This window comes from Lithobates pipiens, unplaced genomic scaffold (assembly GCF_037356315.1).
Source record: "Lithobates pipiens isolate NorthernLeopardFrog02 unplaced genomic scaffold, aLitPip1_a1.2 Scaffold_30, whole genome shotgun sequence".
NCBI lineage: Eukaryota > Metazoa > Chordata > Amphibia > Anura > Ranidae > Lithobates > Lithobates pipiens.
Window position 1 is genome coordinate 36518371 of NW_027507791.1, and position 23089 is coordinate 36541459.

Below are 23089 nucleotides of genomic sequence, written 5' to 3' on the forward strand. Positions count from 1 at the left end.
GTTTGCCACAAGCCACCTGGGAGACACACCAAACATGTGGAAGAAGGTGCTCTGGTCAGATGAAACCAAAATCCAACTTTTTGCCCACAATGCAAAACGATATGTTTGGCATAAAAGCAACACAGCTCATCACCCTCAACACACCACCCCCACTGTCACACATGGTGGTGGCAGCATCATGGTTTGGGCCTGCTTTTCTTCAGCAGGGACAGGGAAGATGGTTAAAATTGAGGGGAAGATGGATGCAGCCAAATACAGGACCATTCTGGATGAAAACCTGTTGGAGTCTGCAAAAGACCTGAAACTGGGACGGAGATTTATCTTCCAACAAGACAATGATCCCAAACATACAGCAAAATCTACAAAGGAATGGTTCACAAATAAACGTATCCAGGTGTTAGAATGGCCAAGTCAAAGTCCAGACCTGAATCCAATCGAGAATCTGTGGAAAGAGCTGAAAACTGCTGTTCACAAACGCTCTCCATCCAACCTCACTGAGCTCCAGCTGTTTTGCAAGGAAGAATGGGCAAGAATTTCAGTCTCTCGATGTGCAAAACTGATAGAGACACCCCAAGCGACTTGCAGCTGTAATCGCAGCAAAAGGTGGCTCTACAAAGTATTAACGCAAGGGGACCGAATAATTTTGCACGCCCCACTTTTCATTTTTTTATTCGTTAAAAAAGTTTCAAAAATCCAATAGATTTCGTTCCACTTCACAATTGTGTTGGTGATTCTTCACAAAAAATAAAATTTTTATATCTTTATGTTTAAAGCCTGAAATGTGTTTTTCTAAGGCCTTAAAGAGACGGTTTCCATTTGCAGGTGACAAATCATCAGTATGGAACAAAACCCCAAAGCTAGATGCAGCCTTCTTACAAGTTTCCCGGCACACAGATTTAGCTTTTGAGGATATGGGGGTCTTATCTGAAGCAATGGATAAGAGAATGGACTCTCTATTAACCCCTTCAATACCCTTGGACACAGCCAGTCACAGATCACTGTAAATGGCAAATCACAGCAGCCATTTACAGCGTGATCGGCGTGTCCAATGAAAGATGATCTCATATGTAAACATATGAGATCATCTCCCATCACCGGCTCTTCCTCCTCACACAGAGACAGCGTGTGAGGAGGGAGAGATGAACGGCTGCAGCAGCTGTGAGTAAAAAAAAAAAAATATGAAAATAAAGTGCTACACTAAATGTCGGTGCCACCTGTCCCCACTGCCAGATATCAGTGCCATCTGTCATCAGTGCCACATCAGTGTCATGTGTCATCAGTGTCATCTGTCATCAGTGCCACGTCAGTCACGTGTCATTGTCCTGGTGCTCCAGGGCCTTCAAAAGTGTAATAAGTAGTCAACAAGTTAGATGTGTAATTTATGCTCCTAGAACACCCGATGGCGCTCCCTGCATGTTGGGCCTCTCTATGTGGCCAGGCTGTGAAAAAGTCCCACACATGTGGTATCATAATACTCAGGAGGAGTAGCAGAATTTATTTTGGGGTGTCATTTGTGCTATACACATGCCATGTGAGAGAAATAACCTATTACAATGACAATTTTGTGGGAAAAAAAAATCTTAATTGTGCAAAGAATTGTGGGAAAAATGACAACATCAAAACCTCACCATGCCTCTTACTAAATACCTTGGAATGTCTACTTTCCAAAAAGGGGTCATTTGGGGGTATTTGTACTTTCCTGGCTTGTTCGGGTCACAAGAAATGAGATCGGCCACCAGTACATAAGATGTGATCATTTTTTTATGATTCGCACCACAGCTTGTAGACTCTCTAACTTTCACAAAGACCAAATAATATCCACCAATTTGGGTTATTTTTAGCAAAGATTTGTAGCAGTATAAATTGTGGCCAAAATGTATGAAGAAAAATGTATAATTTGCAAAAGTTTATCACAGAAACAAAGAAAAATGCATTTTTTTTCAACATTTTTGGTCTTTTTTCATTTATAGCGCAAAAAAAACCCAAAAACCCCAGAGGTGGTCAAATACCACCAAAAGAAAGCTCTATTTGTGAGAAAAAAAGGGCAAAAAATTAATTTGGGTACAGTGTTACATGACTGAGTAATTGTCATTCAAAGTGTGAGAGCACCGAAAGCTAAAAGGAAGGGGGTTTAAGTGCCCAGTGGGTAAGTGGTTAACACACCTGCTTCCCCATTCACACCTGAGACCTTGTAACACTAATGAGTCACATGACACCGGGGGAGGGAAAATAGCTAATTGTTAATGTATATGATAAGCCTGTTAAGACCTGTCTGTTATAATGCATTGCAATGATATGCACATTCATACAACAAATGCACATAAACTCACGACAAGCATTAGACAGGACAAAAAATATATATTTATATTTCATATAAATTGAAAACATAATTTAAAAATCTACCCTTTCAAAGTATACATGTATATAAGAAAATTAAAAATTTTAATTTTTTTATTTTATTTTATTTTTTTTGTCTGATGCTTGTGGAGACCGGACATTCCTTGCTGACACCAATTTACCAGTATTTATCCACTTAGGCTATGACAAAATGGCCACCATTTCGAAATTGTCGTAGATATATATATATATATATATATATATATATATATATATATATATATATATATATAGATATATAGATATATTATTTCACAAAGCAAGTTAACATTATTTATCCTGATATAGTTCTGGTCAATATTTCTTAATCAAGGGTTTATATAGTTACATATAGCGCTCTACCTGATTAAGCATGCCGTAATTACCCGCTGTATAGCTATTCTAGTCTTCGGGAAAATGGCTGCTATTAGGCTATTCATGGTATGAGCATCTTTCATAGATATAACATTCTGTTTATTAAATCCATTTACCCATTTTAATTCATTTTTCGCGGTTTGAAAGTAGTTATAATAAAGGTTTTAGATTTTTAAATTACTTTTTCTTATTTGCACCTAATTACGTTGTTAACCATTAAGTTGGGCGGCGAGCAGATTCCGCTGTCCTATATTAAGACACTTCCTATGCCCTCAGCTGATCCCAGTCGAAGTCACGTGACAGTGACGTGACGCGTAGGATAGCAGATGGACACCGGAAGTGACGTACACGCACGAGTGGACCGCTCGTCACTGTTTTCATGTGCAAATTCTTTTGGCAATTTGCGAGTAGCCTGTGTGTTTTTTTAAAAATAAAAAATCGCTTTTATTATAAAATACTGCACCATGGCCGGCTCCTTCTTTGTCTTTTGAGCATTCCCTTAAAGCCACCACGGATACTAAGTGCCAGGATAGGAGGAGCTGTGCGATATTGGACCTCTCTCCCTTCTCTCCCCTTCCACCCCAGGAGTCGGTGTTTATGCTGTTTGACCTTACAGCTGTAAGGTAATTGTTTAGCACATTCACCGGTTGGCAAACACCTGGATGATATGCACTGGACACTTGTTTTTGGCACATACCAATGATGTCTTTCTAGTATTGTTTGGAGGACTTTTTATGCATTGATTGATATTTTCCTCACCTGAGTGACACTATTGCACTTTATATTGGGATACACACTATGATATTTATATGTATGTATGTATGTGTATATATATATATATATATATATATATATATATATATATATATATATATATAATATATATATATTTTTTTAAGTTTAATTCATTTATTCACTATTGCACTTTATATGATTGAATATTATTATTCACATTTATCCTGCATCTCTGCGATATTTATCGTTGTCACCACTAGCTGTATATATATATATGCCCTTCTTTTTTTTGGATTTCTTTATATATTTGATTATTTAGTGATTTTTGCTTTTTAGGTTTTTACCACATGAATTTTGAGAATTTTTTTATTAATATTTAATTAGCTTCACGCTAGGAATTTTTGAGAATTTTTTATCGTTTATTTAATTTAGTTTCACGCCAGGAGCGCAACACCGTTTTAATAAATTTTTTGAAATTGCACTACTGCAGCACAATTTCAAAGCTGCAGGACAGTACGATTTCATCTGCGGCTTCCTGACATGATTTCATGCACAGATGTCAATGCAAGTCAACTTGAAATCACTAAAAATAGTGCAAGAATCATTTTCTACAGGGTGCAAGTCAGAGTTGCACTGATTTGACCGCTTCCATAGGCACAAATATTCTGCATCTCGTCATGTGATTTGGAACTGTCAAATTGAATGACAAGATGCACAGGTGTGAAAGGGGACTAAGGCCGCGTACACACGGGCGGACTGTTCGCCCAACTTTGTCCACTGAACAGTGTTTCAGCGGACAGTCCGCTCGTGTGTGGGCTTCAGCGCACAGTTTCAGCGGACTGTTTGACGAACAAAGTCTTAGGCCGCGTACACACGCGGGGACTGTTCGCTCAACTTTGTCCGTCAAACAGTTTCAGCGAACAGTCCGCTCAAACTTAGAATGAACGGACTTGCCCACACACGATGAACGAACAGTTTGCTGAAACCGTGCGCGATGACGTGAACGGCACGTACGACGGGACTAGAAAACGACATCCTATACACTGCAATGCAACCTTCGGCGTATAAATTCTTTCTGAGCATGCACGGAACTTTGTTTGACGAACAAGCCTACACACGAGGGGACTGTTCGCTGAAACAAGGTTTCAGCGGACAGTTTTTCGGAAATTCCGAAAAACCTTGTTCAGCAGACTGTTCGCTGAAACTGTCCATTGAAAGCCCACACAGGGGCGGACTGTCCGCTGAAACACTGTTCAGCGGACAAAGTTGAGCAAACAGTCCCCGCGTGTGTACGCGGCCTTACGGAATTTCCGTAAAACTGTTCGCTGAAACTTGGTTTCAGCGGACAGTCCGCCCGTGTGTGTGCCAGTCCGCTGTACTTTCGAAATGAGCGGACTGTTCCCGCCCGGAGAAAAGTCTGCTCATTTCGAGCGCGTCTCCAGGTAGGCGGGGCCCGCGAAGGAGACGTCGCGGGCCCCGCCGCCTGGTATGGACTTAAAGGGGAACCCCAACGCCAAAAAAAATCGGCGTGGGGGTCCCCCCAAAGTCCACAACAGACCCTTGTCCGAGCACGCTACCCGGCCGGCCAGGAAAGGGGGGCGAGCGAGCGCGCCCCCCCTCCTGAGCCGTACCAGGCCGCGTGCCCTCAACATGGGGGGTGCCTTGGGGGAGGGGGGCCGCGCGGCCCCCCCACCACCCCAAAGCACCTTGTCCCCATGTTGATGAGGACAAGGGCCTCTTCCCGACAACCCTGGCCGTTGGTTGTCGGGGTCTGCGGGCGGGGGGCTTATCGGAATCCGGGAGCCCCCTTTAATAAGGGGGCCCCCGGATACCGGCCCCCCACCCTATGTGAATGAGTATGGGGTACAATGTACCCCTACCCATTCACCTGTAAAATAAAAGTACCCAAAAAAAAACACAACACACGAGATAAAATATTTTATTGCACAGCTCCGGGGGTCTTCCGTCTTCGGGGGTCTTCTCGCCGGACTCCTCCGCTATCTTCTTGTAGCTCTTTTGCTAGCGGAGGAGTCCGGCATTCTTCCTCCCCGCCGCCGGCCTCTTCTCCCGACTTCGGGGGTCTTGTCCCCCTCTTCGGTTCTTCTGCCGGGCCACCGCGCCTTCTTATAGCTCTTATAGAGGCGGTGGCCCGGTCTTCTGACGCCGCCTTCCGTTCTTCTGCCGGGCCACCGCGCCTTCTTATAGCTCTTTTAGAGGCGGTGGCCCGGTCTTCTGTCGCCGCTGTCGCCGTCGTCGTCGCCGCCGCCTTCCGTTCTTCTTCTTCTTCTTCTCCAGGAGATGTTGACACGACGCTCTCTCCGGCCGGAATGCCAGAGCCGCGCTGCGCGGCCACTTATATAGTGACAATGGGGCGGTGTCACATGGTATATGTCACATGGGTTGGTCACATGGTGACCCCGCCCCCTTACGATGTCATAGTCCCCATGTGACATCAACCCATGTGACCAACCCATGTGACATATACCATGTGACACCGCCCCATTGTCACTATATAAGTGGCCGCGCAGTGCGGCTCTGGCATTCCGGCCGGAGAGAGCGTCGTGTCAACATCTCCTGGAGAAGAAGAAGAAGAACGGAAGGCGGCGGCGATGACGGCGACAGCGGCGACAGAAGACCGGGCCACCGCCTCTAAAAGAGCTATAAGAAGGCGCGGTGGCCCGGCAGAAGAACGGAAGGCGGCGACAGAAGACCGGGCCACCGCCTCTAAAAGAGCTATAAGAAGGCGCGGTGGCCCGGCAGAAGAACCGAAGAGGGGGACAAGACCCCCGAAGTCGGGAGAAGAGGCCGGCGGCGGGGAGGAAGAAAGCCGGACTCCTCCGCTAGCAAAAGAGCTACAAGAAGGTAGCGGAGGAGTCCGGCGAGAAGACCCCCGAAGACGGAAGACCCCCGGAGCTGTGCAATAAAATATTTTATCTTGTGTGTTGTGTTTTTTTTTTGGGTACTTTTATTTTACAGGTGAATGGGTAGGGGTACATTGTACCCCATACTCATTCACATAGGGTGGGGGGCCGGTATCCGGGGGCCCCCTTATTAAAGGGGGCTCCCGGATTCCGATAAGCCCCCCGCCCGCAGACCCCGACAACCAACGGCCAGGGTTGTCGGGAAGAGGCCCTTGTCCTCATCAACATGGGGACAAGGTGCTTTGGGGTGGGGGGGCCGCGCGGCCCCCCCCCTTCCCCAAGGCACCCCCCATGTTGAGGGCACGCGGCCTGGTACGGCTCAGGAGGGGGGGCGCGCTCGCTCGCCCCCCTTTCCTGGCCGGCCGGGTAGCGTGCTCAGACAAGGGTCTGTTGTGGACTTTGGGGGGACCCACACGCCGATTTTTTTTTCGGCGTTTGGGTTCCCCTTTAAGTCCATTCCAGGCGGCGGAGCCCGCGACGTCTCCGTCGCGGGCCCCGCCTACCTTGACACGCGCTCGAAATGAGCGGACTGTCCTCGTGTGTGGGCGAGTCCGTTCATTTCAAAAGTTGCGCGGACTTAGTACGACGAACTTAGTCCGCTCAAAAAGTGCCGTGTGTGGGCAAGTTCGTTCATTCAAAAGTTTGAGCGGACTGTCTGACGAACTTAGTTTCGGCAGACAGTCCGCCCGTGTGTACGCCGCCTGAGTGATAAGAGGGATTAAGAATGAAATTGTAACATCCGACAGGCTTTATTGATTTAGAGTCTATTCACATGTGTGCAGATTTTCAGTGGGCCCTTAAATAAAGCGCAGGCTTTTTCTCCAGATCAGTTTTTGTGTTCTTTATAACTTGCATTAAAGATGGAGCACTTTATTTTGCCTGTGTACATGTTAGGGTCTCGGGTGCCACTGCAATGAATGGCATTGTTTCCCATAGTCACACACCATGTGTTGTTGTACACAGTGTTTATGTAGATTACACTGCATGGCTTTTTTTTTTGATTGATTATTCCATACACATGTATTGATCTCTTTTTTAATATTACAGACTAATACCAAAGGAAAGACTGTCATGTGTCTCGGTGTACAAAGAGAACTGATTTCTCCTCTAGTGATCTGATTGCAAATAAAACATGAAAAGGAAATATTCCAACCTGCAGGAAATACCTGGTAAGCATACCAAATCATTATCTTTTATTTCTATTATCTTTTATAGAGAAAAAAAATATATAATAAATCATTTAAAGTCTTCATAGTCAAACATCCGTTAACCCCTTAGTGACTGAGGGTAAAGTAAAAAGTTCCTTGCAACTTTGACATGTATTAATAAATCCGTACATATCATCACAACTTCTCTGTGTATCCAGGTGGATTATACTGTGTTTTTTCTCAGGACAAATTGGACTTTCATTAGGTGGTAAATGGTAACCAATAATCTATATTTCTTGTTATTTCCATAACTTGCCACCAAAAGCACACAAAATTTTGAAAAAAAGAAATAAAAAAAAAAACACCAAAATAAATGATCCTGCTCCTGAGGATCACAGTGATAGTAGGACCCAGAAACAATAGTGTGCATTCTATTTTATGTTCAAAAAAACACACTGACACTAACTGAAACTGATAATTAAAAAAAAAGCTTTAAAAAAATCCTATACAAAAATATACTGACTTACCTTTTGACCCTGACCTTGATCTTTGACTCTTACATTGACCCTAACGCCAACCCTGACACTGGCCTAGATCAGACCTTGATGCATTTATTTTTGTTTGTTTTTAAATGTTATTTTTTTACAAATTTGTTTGTTTTACAATGTATCTTTTTATACAACGTATCTTTCTCTCCATTCAGAAGATAAAGAATACACAGGGGTGGGCTGCAGGGCCGGATTAACATAGGGACTATTGGAGCTGCAGCTCCAGGCCCCTTACCTTAAGATAGGCCCATTTAAAAAAATAAAAAAATTGACTTCAAGGGTCGTGGCTCGGCAACCAGGGGTCACATAGAGCCCACATTTATGGGGTATGTAGCTGAAGGTCTACCCCACTACTGGACAAAATTGGGGCTCCTATCACCTATGGTCCTGGAGATACTGGGCTCCTTGCGCAGCCTGTCAGAAGCTGCATACAAAGCGGCCAGTTTAAATACAAGCTGGCACACTCTGTTTGCAGCAGACTGAGAGGAAGAACTCACAGAGCCTCTCCTCACTTCTTGTCTGAGGCACTGAGCTCAATGGACAGCTTGGAGCCTGCAGAGTTTGACAGACAGCACCACATGTCAAACTTGCTTGCAGTAGCAGCATAGTCCAACAATGTAAAACCCCTGGTTCGGTTCGTACCAGAACTTGCGAACAGGCAAAAAATTTGTGCGAATTTGTGTTTTTAAAGGAAAAAATGTAATTTAAAACAGCATGCGGCTGTAATGTATTGTTGAGTCCCCGCAATATAGATAAAAATCATTGAACAAAAACCGCCTGGATTCCCCCCCAGTCCATTACCAGGCCCCTTGGGTCTGGTATAAATATTAAGGGGAACCCCACACCAAAATGTAAAAAAAAATGGCGTAGGGGCCCCCCAAAATCCATACCAGGCCCCTCAGGGGCACATTGAGTTACATTCGACTCAAACATCGGGCTCATCCCTGCCTACGGGTTACAATCATAGACTTAAGCCTAGTGCACATGATCGGATTTTCGGCAGGGAATTGGGTGATGACAGACTGTTGGCCTAAAATCCGACCGTTAGTATGCTCCATCAGACAATTGTACGCCAACAAATGTTGGATGGGAGCAGTGGCGTAACTAGAGCCTTCAGGGCCCCGATGCAAGAAACCATGAAGGGCCCCCCTGAACCCCAGCCAGGGCCCTTCCCTCCGAGTCTGGCGGTGGAACTCCAGGGCGTGGTCACAGGTATGACCTTTGTGAGCCCTGTATTTCCACCACTGGTATCAGTAGTTTTTTTTTTTATTTTTTTTTTTTAGGTGCCCCATTGGGGGACTGTCCCTAGGCAGGATGGGGTCCCCATCACCAGAAGAGATGAGGTCCTTTTCTCCAGGGCAGATGAAGTTACTGCCCCCAGGTGAGAAGGGATCCCTGTCCCCAGGGGGAGATGGAGGGGGTATGTAATGGTGTGTGGGGGATGGGGTCCTCTCACTCACCATGACCAAGCTGTAGGCCGCCCACTCATCCATGTTGGCCTGGGCTCCATCCAGTGTGCTGGACGGGCGATCAGCATATCTCCCAGAAAGACCTTTCATCATCTGTGTATGATGGGGGAGAAGGGGGGCTGGCAAACAAGCCTACAGTGTCCTCCAGGGAGCCGGCTCCCATAGGGCTGCACTGCATCTGTGTGCTTAAAGTTTGTTTACCCGTGAGAAGTATGCAGTGCAGTGTGGGCCGGACTTGGGGGGGGGGGGCGGGACTCTGGCTGGGGAGAACAGACATCGGACTGAGTGACAATGCATGGAGCAGGAGAGGGGTACTCTAAGGAGCCGGCTGAGGACACAATTCATCCGGGGAAAGCTCAACTAAAGAGCAGCCAGTGCGATAGTCGAGCATGGAGCTCTGCTAGTCACCCTCTACCTCCAGCCACCCGTATGCATGGTGCACTGGTACCCCTAGCTGCCTATGCTGTTGCCGGCCATATGTAGAGGGGGCTGCATGAGCCCCCTGCATCACAGGGCATGGTTGCGGTCGCGACTGCTGCACCCCCTATAGTTACACCCCTGGATGGCAGGCTAGTCAATTTTCAGCAGACAATGGTCTGTTGTCAGATTTTCCTATCGTCTGTACACAAGTCCGTCACTCAAAAGTTGAAAGTACAAACACGCATGCTCGGAATTAATGCTCACCAAACATGACATTAGCAGAAGGTGCCCAAAGGGTGGCGCTCAAGAGCTGAAAATCCTTGTAGTATGTCACTAAATTCGTGTTTGTTGGCAGACAATTGTGTACCGTTTGTATGCAAGACAAGTTCCTGGCACACGCCCTTCGGACAAAAGTCTGACGTTTTGTTGGCCAACAATCTGATCGTGTGTACCAGGCTTTAGTGTTGTTTCCTTCCAGTTTGTTACCTCTAAAAACCATTGTATATATGCAAAACAATAGCTTGACTACTTGTATTTCTTTAAGATTATATTCGCTTGTTTTTTGAACTACCTAATATGTACACATACTATATTTTGAGAATGTATTGTCTCATTCTTTGTTTCCTGTATTTCTTTAACTGCTGCCGGACCAGCCGCCTCAGTTTTACTGTGGCTGGTTGGCTCCGCTGCGCAAAATCCCATTAATATACTTGATCTCGCGAGACTTGCATAGAAGGCGCGTGCTCCACCGCGAGCTCTGTGAGTCCGACCATGGGCCCCGCGGACTCGATGTCTGAGGGGATACCCGCAATCGTCTCACGGAGGGGAAGAACATGGAAATGCTAATGTAAGCATTTCCCCCGTTCTGCCTAGTGACACTACCACTGATCACAGCTCCCTGTAATCGAGAATGGTGATCAGTGATGTGTCACTGCTAGCCCATCCAACCTACAGTTAGAATCACTCCCTAGGACACACTTAACCCCTGCAGCACCCCTTCACTGCCAGTCACATTTACACAGTAATAAATGCATTTTTAATTGCACTAGTCGCTGTATAAATGTGAATGGTCCCAAAATAGCACCAAAAGTGTCCGACGTGTCCCCATAATGTCGCAGTCACAATAAAAATCGCAGATCGCCACCATTACTAATAAAAAAAAAATTATAAAAATGTAATAAAACTATCCCCTATTTTGTAGATGCTATAACTTTTGCGCAAACCAATCAATAAACACATATTGCGATTTTTTTTTTTTTTTTTATCAATAATATGTAGAAGAATACATATCGGCCTAAACTGAGGGAAAAAAAAATATACATTTTTTTTGGGGATATTTATTATAGCAAAAAGTAAAAAATATAGCTTTTTTTCAAAATTGGAGCTATTTTTTTGTTTATAGCACAAAAAAAAAACGTAGATGGGATCAAATACCACCAAAAGAAAGCTCTATTTGTGGGAAAAAAAAGGACATCAATTTTGTTTGGGAGCCACGTCGCATGACCGCGCAATTGTCAGTTAAAGCAACGCAGTGCCGAATCGCAATAAGCGCTCTGGTCAGGAAGGGGCTAAATTCTTCCGGGGCTGAATTGGTTAAAATCCAAATAAAGATTTATTTATTTTTTTTAAAGATATTTTTTTATTGCACTTTCTTAACAGACAGACATACATACTGTGATATTGGGGTGTTTAGCTCAAGTGGATAGATGCATTTTTGTGCAGTGAGTCCACATCAGATAGGCACACAAAACAAAAGTCCATCCAAGAATCCCACGCAGGGGTTTAACTTCATTCGGCACTCATAAATGAAAAACATACCGAGCCACCTGGCTCTCTCTTATCAACAGTTCCTCTGTTTGCTCCCCACAGCGTTATCGATTCTTTCCAGCTACCTGGACTCACTGGCTTCCTTAGTCTCCCCGACTCTCAAAGCTGGTCAGCCTTTCCCAGTCCCTGGGCAAAGAATCCCTCTTAAATGGGCTGCAGTCTCCCTCAGGGCAGACAGCTTTCCAGACACAGGTCTGTATTCAAATTCAGAATCTTCCATTATGGGGGAGAGGGTCAGGGGGCTAGCTAGCCATCTGTCAGGGCTGGGCTCAGGACGCTCAGCTGTTGGCTAACTGCCAGCTCCTATCTCTCCACAGCTACTCACCTGTTGATGATATCCTGCTTGTCAGTCCTGCCTACGGTTCAGCCCAGAGGATCTCTGCCTTTGCCTTGGTCAACATTACAGAAACTATCTCCTGCGTTCCTGTTTATAGACTTGCTTGGTGGACATCCCTTCTGGTTCCAGACCCTGCTTGCTGTTCCACTGCACTGATCCCTGACTTTCTGGCTTGGCTAACTATCCATTTCTGGTTACAGAACTTTGGCTATGTTTGGGCTACGTTTGTTCTATTTACTTTTATTATTAAACAAGTGTGATTTAAGTATACTTCTGTCTCGTTCTGTTTTCATGGTTTCTGACACCATCTGCCCCAGATTTTGTGTATTTTTTTTTTCCTCTTTCGGATATCAAAGGTAAGCTTGTATAGAGGCAGGGACTCATTAACCAGTTTTAACCAAAGATTTTGAGTTGGGGTCTCTGAACCCTTCCACGTCAGTAGAAGGGACTTCTTTGCATAGAAATAAAGGATGCAGAGTAGTCTCTTGGCCTGGGAGGGGATGGTGAGGTCGCCAAAGATGCCCAAGAGACAATTCTTGGGGTTGAGTATACTTGGGGGACCCAGTGCAGAGGAGATGAAGGAGCCTATGTTTACCCAGAAATCTTGTACTATGGTCCAAAAGCAGTGGAGAAAAGCAATCTGTCTACATCCCCGGAAGCATTCAGCAGAGGATGATAGTCCCATTTTATGCATCCTAGCTGGAGTGAGGTGTGAGTGATGAAATATTTTAATTTGGATCACCCTGTCCCTGGAGGAAATAACAGAGGTCTTGAATGTGTCACAGAATTCAGTCGTCTTCTGTAATAGGGGCATCTAGGGAGTCCCATTTCTTTTGTGCTGCCTTAAATCTAAGGTTGATGTTTGTGACGAGGGCCAAGTAGTAGGTGGAGATGAGTTTTGTCTGGTCCAGGGACCTAAGGAGTTTTTCCATGTCTGGTGTTTAAGAGGGCTGTCCAGGGAACCAAAATGTGTTCGTATTGTGGGTCTGAGTTGGTAATAGTAAAATGGATAAGTATGTGGTAAGTCAAAATCTAAGCGCATCTGAGAGAAGGATTTGAAACCTTGGGGGGAATATATTTGGCATAGGTATTTGATTCCGCTGGACGTTCATCTTTTGGGGTCAGGCATGCAGCATAGTTCCTTAAAGTGGTTGTAAACCCTCACAACACACTTTGACCTACAGGTAAGCCTAGATTAAGGCTTACCTGTAGGTCCAAGAAATATCTCCTAAACCTACACGGTTTAGGAGATATTTGGCGAAAGACAGGCACCGCTGTCTACGGCGCATGCACCGTAGACAGCGGCGCACAGGTGCAGCACCCGTCAACGGTGATAAGCCGCGCGTGGCAGCTTCCGTGCGAATGCACGGGAGTGACGTCATCGCGGCTTCGCCGAATGACAGCGGCGGAGCAGCGAGACCCACCGAGAAGATGGATGCACCGGACTACAGGGGACAGCGGTGACATCGCTGGCTCCTGTGTCAGGTAAGTGACACATAATGGACTACTATGCGATGCAAAGTAGTCCATTATGTTTTACCTTTGCAGGGAATGAAAGAGGAAGTAAACTCATCAGGGTTTACTTCCTCTTTAAGAGTAGGGTTAAACCACAGTGGACTATTGGGAGAAGCCCTCCAGGAGTCAGTGGAAAGCTCCACTACTACAGTTTGGAATAGGGAGAGGGAGGTACGTATAATGGTCATACCTTGTTCAGGTGGTGTGCATCCTCTGTACACAATGTTATGAAGAGTTTCAAAGGAGAAGACTATAGCTTCTTCAGTAGTGGTACAGGCATTGTAAGGGTTGGGATGAAGCCAATCGTGGATGTTAACTAGCTGGGATGCTAGATAGTAAAGGTAGAAGTTGGAGAGGGCCAGGCCGGCCATGTGGGATGGGAGGTGTAGTGTCTATAGTGCAACTCTAGGGGTTGGCGATCATTCCAGAGGAAAGCAGTACAAATAAAAGTCAATACTTTAAAAAATGGATTTGGGAATTTTACAAGCGGAATTTGCCATGACATACAGTAATTTAGGCGAGTAAATCATCTTGAGAATATTGGCTCTTCCCATGAGGTCTAGGGGCAGATCCTTCCACTGTTTGGTTTGTAATTGGAGCAGTAAGGGGCATAGGTTATTGGTTACATAGAGGGATATTGGTAATTTAATTGAGACTCCTAGGGATCTGAAGGAGGTGGCAACTTGTAGCTTAGAGTGCGAACGAATCACTGTTATTGTAGCTTGGTCTAGGGGAAAAAGGATTGATTTGTCCCAATTCACTTGGAATCCAGAAAAGTCACCAAATGTGTTAATTTCAGCTAAAAGGTTGGTGAAGGGAGTCTTGGGGTCTGCTAGGTAAACTAAGGTATCATCTGCATAGAGGGATATCCTCTCCTCTATATCATTTATGGGGAGGCCTTTAATTGATGGAGAGCTACAGATCTGTACAGTCAGGGGCTCCATAATCAGAGCAAGCAAGAGGGTTGACAAAGGGCATCCCTGTCTGGTGCCTCTGGTGATTGGGAATGGTTTGGTAACATGGGCATTGATTCATATGCGGGCTAGTGGATTGTTTTATAGAGGAGACGCATCCATGCTATAGGTCAGGGGCTATACAGTTGTAGATCCCAACACAAATAAGACCACTCCACACTGTTGAAAGCCTTGCAGATGCCCAGTGATAGCACAACACTGGTTGACAGACAGTCATGAGGGTAGGTCATATTGTGGAATAGTCTACGAATATTCATTCTGATTGAGTGGCCGGGTATGACGCCCCCCTGGTCGCTCTTAACCAATTTTGCAACCACTTTGTTCAGAGGATTGGCCAGGACTTTGGCTAGAATTTTGACATCTACTGTCACGTACCTAGTGGTGAGCCCGGAATGCAGAAGGAGACCTCTCTTGCGTCCCCGACTCACGGCCCCTGATGATGGTGACAGGAGCCACGGAAGTCAAAGGTAGCACGAGTGCCTGGCAGGATCAACAGCTGGTGGATGGATCAGGCTGACTTCAGGAACTGTAGCTGGACAAGCAGGCCCCAGTGGCAGCGGACAGGAACCAGTACACAGCAGGAGACCAACAGGAACAGGTGGGTCACTCAGGGGCAGGCACGCAGAAGAGTCAGGCAAGCCGGGTCAAACCAAACAGTCAGTACAGGAACAGATGCAGCAGGCAGAGGCAGGAATGTGGAACAGAACGGGTCGGTAACTGATGAGCACGGATGGACCAGAGGATGAGACATGTGCAGAGTCGTAGACAAGCCGGAGGTCAGAGGCAGGCAGAAGGCAATGAAGGTCACAGGTCAGGCCGGGTCAAATACACAACAGATCAGATTCGGGTAGTAGTCTCAGGAATGCTGTAGATCAAGCAGCAAGATCTGAAGGGAGAACTGGGTTTAAATAGCCCGCCTGGCGCTGGTAACCATGCGCGCACTCGCGCGACCGCAAACGCGTGCAGCCGCGAAACCGCGAACATGCACACCAGGCACCCGCAGGCGCGCACACAGACAGGTGACGGACCACTGTCCCCAGCCAGCCTTTCCTGACATCTACATTGATACGGGATATCAGCCGATAGAAGTCACATTTAAGGGGATCTTTCTGAGGTTTTAATATCAGAATGATCAATGCCTCTCTCATTGAGGGAGGAAGTACTCTGTCTTTCAAGGCCTCATTATATGTATTGAGTAGAATGGGACCCAGGAGGTGTCGGGAGTGTGCATTCAGCTAGGAAGTCATCCAAGCCTGGTGTCTTATTGGTCGGCAGCTGCGAAATTGCAAAGGAGAGTTCCTCTATAGAGAGAGGTTTGTCTAGGTCTGCACGGTGTTGGCCTGACAGTTGGGGAAGTGCTGTTTGGGTTAAGTATTCATCAAGTTGGGTCTCAGAGCAGTGGGCTCTAGTAGTATTGAGGTCAAGGTAGAAAGCTAGGAAAGCGTCTGTTATATCCTGAGGGATGTCACTAATCTTATCCTGGGATATCAGGATCCTACGGATTGAGAAAGGGGTACGGTTGGATCTGGTTAGGTAGGCAAGTAGGCACCCAGCCTTATTGCCATGTTCAAATGTCTTTTGTGTAAGGTAGAGCATACGTTTTTTAGTAAGGTCTAGCAGGCGGAGCTTATACTCCCTGCAACCACGGTGTTAGCGTATCTGTACTAGGGTTTTGAGCATAAGCCATCTCTGAAACTGTCCTTGCACTTTCTAGTTCCTCAGTGCACTGCTGGGCATTTTTGCACAAAATACCTGTAATGGACATAAAGGTGCCCCTCAGCACCGCCTTGGATGCGTCCCAGGCAGTGGAGGGCCCAGCAGTGCCTTGATTTGCATGCCAGTATTCAGTAATACTCTTCTGGCATTCAGTCTGTACAATTTCATCCTCCAACCAATGAGAGTTTAATCGCCAAATATAAGGGCCTGCACTCAGTAGGAGGAGGAAATCCACAGAAAGAGGGGCATGATCTGAAATTCCTCTGGGCAGATAGAAGGCTGCGTGAACTATAGGGAGCACCTACGCAGGGGCAAATGTCAGATCTATGAGAGACATGGTATGGAAGGAGTCAGAGTGGCAGGAGAAGTGGCCCTCATCTGGGTACTTCCATCCCCATATCTCAGTAAGGTTATACACCTGAGTCCAGTCAACAAATGAGGGATAGGACCTGCCCCCACCCCTCAAGCGGTCTATGGCGGGGTCAAGTATGGCACTAAAGTCTCCTACAAACAGTAGAGGACCAGGGGATCTAGACAGTAATAGAAGGTACAAGTGAGAAAGTAAATCTGGGGAGAATTGAGGTGGGACATATATATTTACTAATGTAAAGACTATAGAGACAATACAGAGAGTAATTATGATGAATCTCCCTTCAGGGTCTGTCTTTATCAGAATTTCTGCTGGGGGGATTTTGCTAGCAGTATAGAGACCGCGGAAGCAGTCATATAAGACACAACATGTGCAAACGTTGGGAGGATCAAACGTTAGAACTGGCCATGATTTCAGATGGGTCTTCTGCAGGGGTAGTGCAAGGTAGCTTGTGAAAAGGGGGGCAGTATAGGTGCAGTCCATGGGTTAGCCCCAACATCAGGGATGTAGGTGTTGATTAGAGGATTAGGAAATCCTGTGTGTCCCAACAGATATCAGATAGGATAAGCATTGAGGTATGGAGAACTAGAAGTGCAGCAGCTGGTCTTAATTGCGGCGTTGTCTGGGTTGTTTCCCAAAGCGAGCATCTAGCCAGGCCATGGCTTCCTTAGGACAGGAGCAGAAGTGGTCCTTGCCTTCATAGATGATTCCCAGTTTTGCCGGGAAGAACATTGCGTAAGGGAGGCCTTCAGTGCGCAGTCTATCTTTCACTGCCCTGAAGGATATGTGCTGGCATTGGACTTCTGCTGAGAAATCAGGGTATATGGAGGTATTGTTACCGTTAAACTTGAGTGGCCCTTTCTTTCTGGCAAGACGCAGTATAGTGACTCTGTCCCGAAAATTGAGGATTTTTGCGATCAAGGACCTTGGAGGGGCCCCTGAGAGAGGGGGACGTGGGGGGGGGGGGGGCAATGTGCATGCTCAATTTCAAAGGCATGGGAGAGCACCTCTGAACCAAAGACACCGCGCAGCCACAAATGGAGGAATCGTTCAGGATGTGACCCTTGGAACCCCACATAGCGAAGATTGTTCCTTTTCTAAATCATCTAATCTGAGGGCCACCAGCTCATCTGTAGCTGTGCATACTGTTGCAGCTAAGGGGTGCACTGTGTCTTCTAGGGTGCTGATATGTTCTTCTGCCCCCCCCCCCCCCGTCCTTTCCCACAGGTTTTGTACATCCTGCTTTAGTAGGGAGAAATCAATATGGATGCTTTCCATTCGAACAGTGAGGGAGGCTATGTAGTCTTTTATAGCCAGCATGATTTTTGCCAGTGTAGGCTCATCTAGAGAGGGGCCTGATGAATTGCAGTCTGCTGAGCATGTAGGGGTGTTAGGTGGTCAGCGTGGGTGCGAAGGGCTGCTGGTAGAGAGTCACTCACCCCTTGTGCAGAAGACTGAGACGAGGCAGGAGAGGGCTGCAGCATGGCTTCATGCATGCCTGAGGGATCGGCACCATCTTGCCTCCTGAACAATGTCAGATGTTCTGCCGTGGACTGGGCGTGGGTGGCCTGTATTTATTCACCATCATCTCTGCGGTGGATGCCTGCCATCCTTAGAGATCAATGCCACTTGGTAGAATTTTGGACACAGGATGCCTACAGGATAGGAAGTTAGAACCAGAGCTGTGGATCTAAGCAGCCGCTTTCATGGACCTCAAGCCACGCCCCCCCAATAAAGATTTATAGTATAAAAAAATGGCAAATTGAGAGCTACACTTCTGATTTCAAATAGTGATTGTCTAAAGCAGGGGTAAGCAACCTTTTGAGCACAGTGTGTCCTGAAAAATGTTTTCAAAGAAATTGAGCGTGCCCCACCTCTGTTCTCCCTCCTCTTCTGCCCCAACTCTGTTCCCCCTGCTCTTCTGCCCCACCTCTGTTCCCCCTGCTCTTCTGCCCCACCTCTGTTCCCCCTGCTCTTCTGCCCCACCTCTGTTCCCCCTGCTCTTCTGCGCCACCTCTGTTCCCCCTGCTCTTCTGACCCACCACTGTAACCCCCTGCTCACCTGCCCCCCAATACACCTTCTTTCACATCTTCCCCACTGCTCTACCTCCTTGCTTTTCTGCCCCAACACTGAACCCCCCCCCGCTCACCTGGCCCATCACTGTACCCCCCTACTGTCCCACTGCTGAACCCCCTTCTCATCTCTTTCATCACTGTACCTCCCTGCTTATCTGCCCCACCGCTGTACCTTCATGCTCTTCTGTTCCACCTCTGAACCCCTCCTGCTCATTTTCCCCACTGCTGAACCTTCCTGGTCATTTGCTTCACTGCTGTACCCTCTTCTCATCTATGACATGCGTGATATACAGAGTGGTGAAAGGAAGCAGAGATGAGACACATCTACCTGTCCTGGCACACTCATCCTGCTGATCCACCTCTCACATCCAGCCCACGTGCTTGTATGTGATGTATGAGATCTATATGATGTATGTGATATATATGATGTATGTGATGTCACATACAAGCATATGGAATGGATGCGCAATGATGAGCTCAGGTCAGGGGCATTTTCTGAAAGCAGTGGGCCGGTGTTTAGGATCATAAGTTGGTCCCCGCAGCTGAGAAAATGTGGTTGGATGTGCTTTTCATTGCGCTGAATACTGGCTGTGGCATAAAGGGACACAGAGTGCCGGGGCTCAGTAGTAAGTGACACAGCGTGTCGGGGGTTCAGTAGTAAGTGACACAGCGTGTCGGGGGTTCAGTAGTAAGTGACACAGCGTGTCGGGGGTTCAGTAGTAAGTGACACAGCGTGTCGGGGGTTCAGTAGTAAGTGACACAGCGTGTCGGGGGTTCAGTAGTAAGTGACACAGCGTGTCGGGGGTTCAGTAGTAAGTGACACAGCGTGTCTGGGGTTCAGTAGTAAGTGACACAGCGTGTCTGGGGTTCAGTAGTAAGTGACACTGAGTGCCGGGGTTCAGTAGTAAGTGACACTGAGTGCCGGGGGTTCAGTAGTAAGGGACACAGTGTGCCAGGTTTCAGTAGTAAGGGACACAGAGTGCCGGGGTTCAGTAGTAAGTGACACAGAGTGCCGGGGTTCAGTAGTAAGTGACACAGAGGGCCGGGGGTTCAGTAGTAAGTGACATAGAGGGCCGGGGGTTCAGTAGTAAGTGACACTGAGTGCCGGGGGTTCAGTAGTAAGGGACACAGTGTGCCGGGTTTCAGTAGTAAGGGACACAGAGGGCCGGGGTTCAGTAGTAAGTGACACAGAGGGCTGGGGGTTCAGTAGTAAGTGACACAGAGGGCCGGGGTTCAGTAGTAAGGGACACAGTGCCGGAGTTCAGTAGTAAGGAGCAAGAAGGTTCAGGAATAATTTCAACAAAGTTCCCAGAAGCTCAACTGTATGTCCACAAACTTTCACCTGATTGGGGTTCTCAATCACTGTGAAATCCCTTTTTTCTGAGATTGGTGGTGGCAACCAAGCAAATCATCTTCCTCCAGATGGTGGACTGGGTTAGCAGGACTGTGATTGGCTTTAGCAGTGGCCAATGACAGTCCTCCTCCTGGAAACAGGGACCGACCCACCTAGCAGAACTGTACCCAATCTCTTCCTCATCACAAAAACTGACGATCGCAGCTACAGCAGAGTTAGAGAACCAAACAATGTTTCCCATCTTTTACATTGTGTGGAGGTGCAGTGCCCCTCCCCCTCCAGGTGCGGTGTGGGGAATTCTGAAATTGGAATGCATTAGTGTCTCACTGAGCCATCGATGTGCTTCTCTGCTAATGTGGAGGGAGTCGAGTGCCGGCAAAGTAGGCTTCATGTGCCGCTTGCAGCACCAGTGCTAGGGGTTTACCTAAAAGAATAACTAAGGAGGAAGGGGGTAATGACAATTAAAGTAACAATTGTAAATAAAATAAAGGAAAGGGGTTCAACAGGGGGTAATGTGTTTCAAAAGCAGGTGGAGAGCTCAGCTGCAAAAGTGGCAAGACACGTCTCAGGCCATGAGCCACAACTAGAAGAAAGACTTCTCATATATACAAAAATAAAGCAAGGAATTTGCATAGATATAAAAATGTATTCAAGTAATGAGTTACAGATGAAAGTGGCATTCATTGTTGCATTCAAATCCAAAAATCTCATTCTTTCTGAAATTTTTGGACAGAGTTCTACATATAAGCAAATATATTTTTCCCACTTTCGTCTTTCAGGACAGCACACTTGAGAGACCTCGGCTCCTCCCTTCTCAGGGAAACCCTGCCTCCACCAGATCTTTAAAACCATTCCTTCCCTCCAGCCCTTCAGTTTTGGTGTTTCCTCTGGCGAGGAGACATTGCTAGGAACCTGGTTTTAAATCAGCTGGGGAGGCTGAGTCCAGTTCTATCCTGAAGGCAGAACGTTCGCTCTGGCCGAAGGGATGTCCGAAGAGATTAAGGTCTCATACATGCAGCAGGGCTGGGGAGTCCATTACCTTCAGTGTCTGGTGCGTCTCATCCTTCCTTGGGGAAAGTGGAGGCATGGGACGTTCAATTTGGCGCTGCCTTGGGAAGGTGTTCGCTGGATGTGTGCAGGTCTTCCCCTCGTTAGTGGGGCCAGCATGGAGCACAATACTGGGTCGGATGACGGGCGACGTATTTTTTCCGACGGGAGAGGTCACGTCCGGTTCACCCGTGACTTCTGGTTCCGGTCGTGGGATGCCAAAAATGAACGGCGCGAAGGCTGGTGTCTGCCTCATTCACGCTGTAGCGACTGCTAAGAGGAGCAGTTTTTGGCGAATCGACCGTTCGGACTGAAGGGATGTCTGAGACTGATGGTTCCCATTCGGTTCCGGGTGATGTCAGCACCAGCCACTCTAAGGTAAGTGGAACCCTGGGGTGGTGTTCCTTTACTGCTTCCCATATAACTCCACGGGTGATCTCCCCTCCTTGGTGGGAGGGGAAGAGTTGCACGTCTGGGACCCTGGTGGTGGTTGGTTCTGGGAGGGTGCACTCCTGGTGTCAGTCTGGTGTTAATTTTTGCTGGCAGGGGCTGATGCTGGTTGGGTTTTTTGTGTCGTTTCAGGACAAGTCCATGGAAAAGTCTAAGCTCTCACATGGGTCCAAGTAGAAGTGCCCCTTATGTAGAAGTGTGTTAGGGGAATCCTGGGGGAAAGTATTATGCAGGAATTGCATTGAGGACTTAGTCAAGGATCATGCTGAGGAACAAAGCTGGGCGGAGGTAACAGTGCACTCTCTATCAACAGTACACCTGAAAGGAGAGCTAAATCAGAGGGCAGACTTCCTCAGCAGGAAGAAGCTGAGGGAGAGCGACTGGGTCCTGAATCTAGAAATCTACAGGTTGATTGTCCAGAGGTGGGGGAGACCGTCTGTGGATCTTTTTGCGTCAAGGGAAAACGCAAAAACTCCTTTTTTTCTCTCTGAATCGGGGAGACGGAGCAATAGGAGTTGATGCTCTTTCTCAGAGATGGCCTTTTACCAAGTGCTATGCCTTTCCCCCTCCCATGTTGTTGCCGGCAGTTCTGAGGAAATTCCAGTTAGAGGATACAACTCTGATCTTGATAGCCCCACACTGGCCCAGGAGGCCTTGGTTTTCTGTACTAAAGAAGCTAGCGGTAGAACCCCCTTGGATACTTCCGGTCAGGAAAGATCTATTTTTCCAAGGCCCAATCTGCTGCTCTCAGGTAGAGAGGTGGAGTCTGGCAGCCTGGCTACTGAAGAGGAGATGCTGAAAAGCAAGGGGTTCTCCGAAAGGTTAAAAGCGACTCTTCTGAATTCTAGAAAGGAAGAGACACGCAGGATTTATTTGAAGTTATGATGAAGATTCAATTCCTGGTGTGCAGAGAGCTCCTTTAACGTTCATAGTCCAGTAGCAGTGTTGGAGTTCCTACAGAGGGGGGCAGATAAGGGACTGGCTCTCAGTACTCTTAAAGGTCAGGTTTCTGCCTTAAGTGTTTTTCTTGAGCAGCAACTGGCAGCGAATCCTTGGGTCTCCAGGTTCTTTAAAGGTTGAAGTAGACAGAGACCAGTCAGTTTACATCCTTTTCCCAGTTTGGGATTTATCTTTAGTTTTGCAGGCTCTTACAGAGGATCCCTTTTGATCCTATTAGTTCTTGTACGGTAAAATTTTTAACCCTCAAGACCGTTTTTTTGGTAGCTATCACTACCGCAAGAAGGGTCAGTGAGTTAGAAGCCGTCTCAAGGGGAGCACCTTTCTTTCAGGTTTTTCCGGGTCAGATTATTTTTAAAACTGATCCGGCCTTTTTGCCAAAGGTATCTTCAAATTTCCATTTGAATACTGTGAGGGAACAGGAACACGTCTTCCACAAGTTAGATGTCAGGAGGTGTGTGTTAAAATACCTGG

The 23089-nt window shown here is 46.9% G+C and overlaps 2 protein-coding genes across 3 annotated transcripts in view; one reads left to right on the forward strand and one right to left on the reverse strand.

Annotated features, from left to right (window-relative positions):
• LOC143942631 (NACHT, LRR and PYD domains-containing protein 12-like) overlaps positions 1-23089 on the reverse strand; it is a 1996551-nt gene that overhangs the window by 1467616 nt on the left and 505846 nt on the right. The gene's annotated exons all lie outside the window — the stretch shown is intronic.
• LOC143942634 (NACHT, LRR and PYD domains-containing protein 3-like) overlaps positions 1-23089 on the forward strand; it is a 111144-nt gene that overhangs the window by 8717 nt on the left and 79338 nt on the right. For both annotated transcript variants that reach the window (XM_077463999.1, XM_077463998.1), the window contains exon 2: positions 7455-7576. In XM_077463999.1, coding sequence (XP_077320125.1) covers positions 7540-7576 — 37 coding nt within the window. In that variant the 5' untranslated portion in view covers positions 7455-7539. The remainder of the gene's footprint in view (positions 1-7454; positions 7577-23089) is intronic.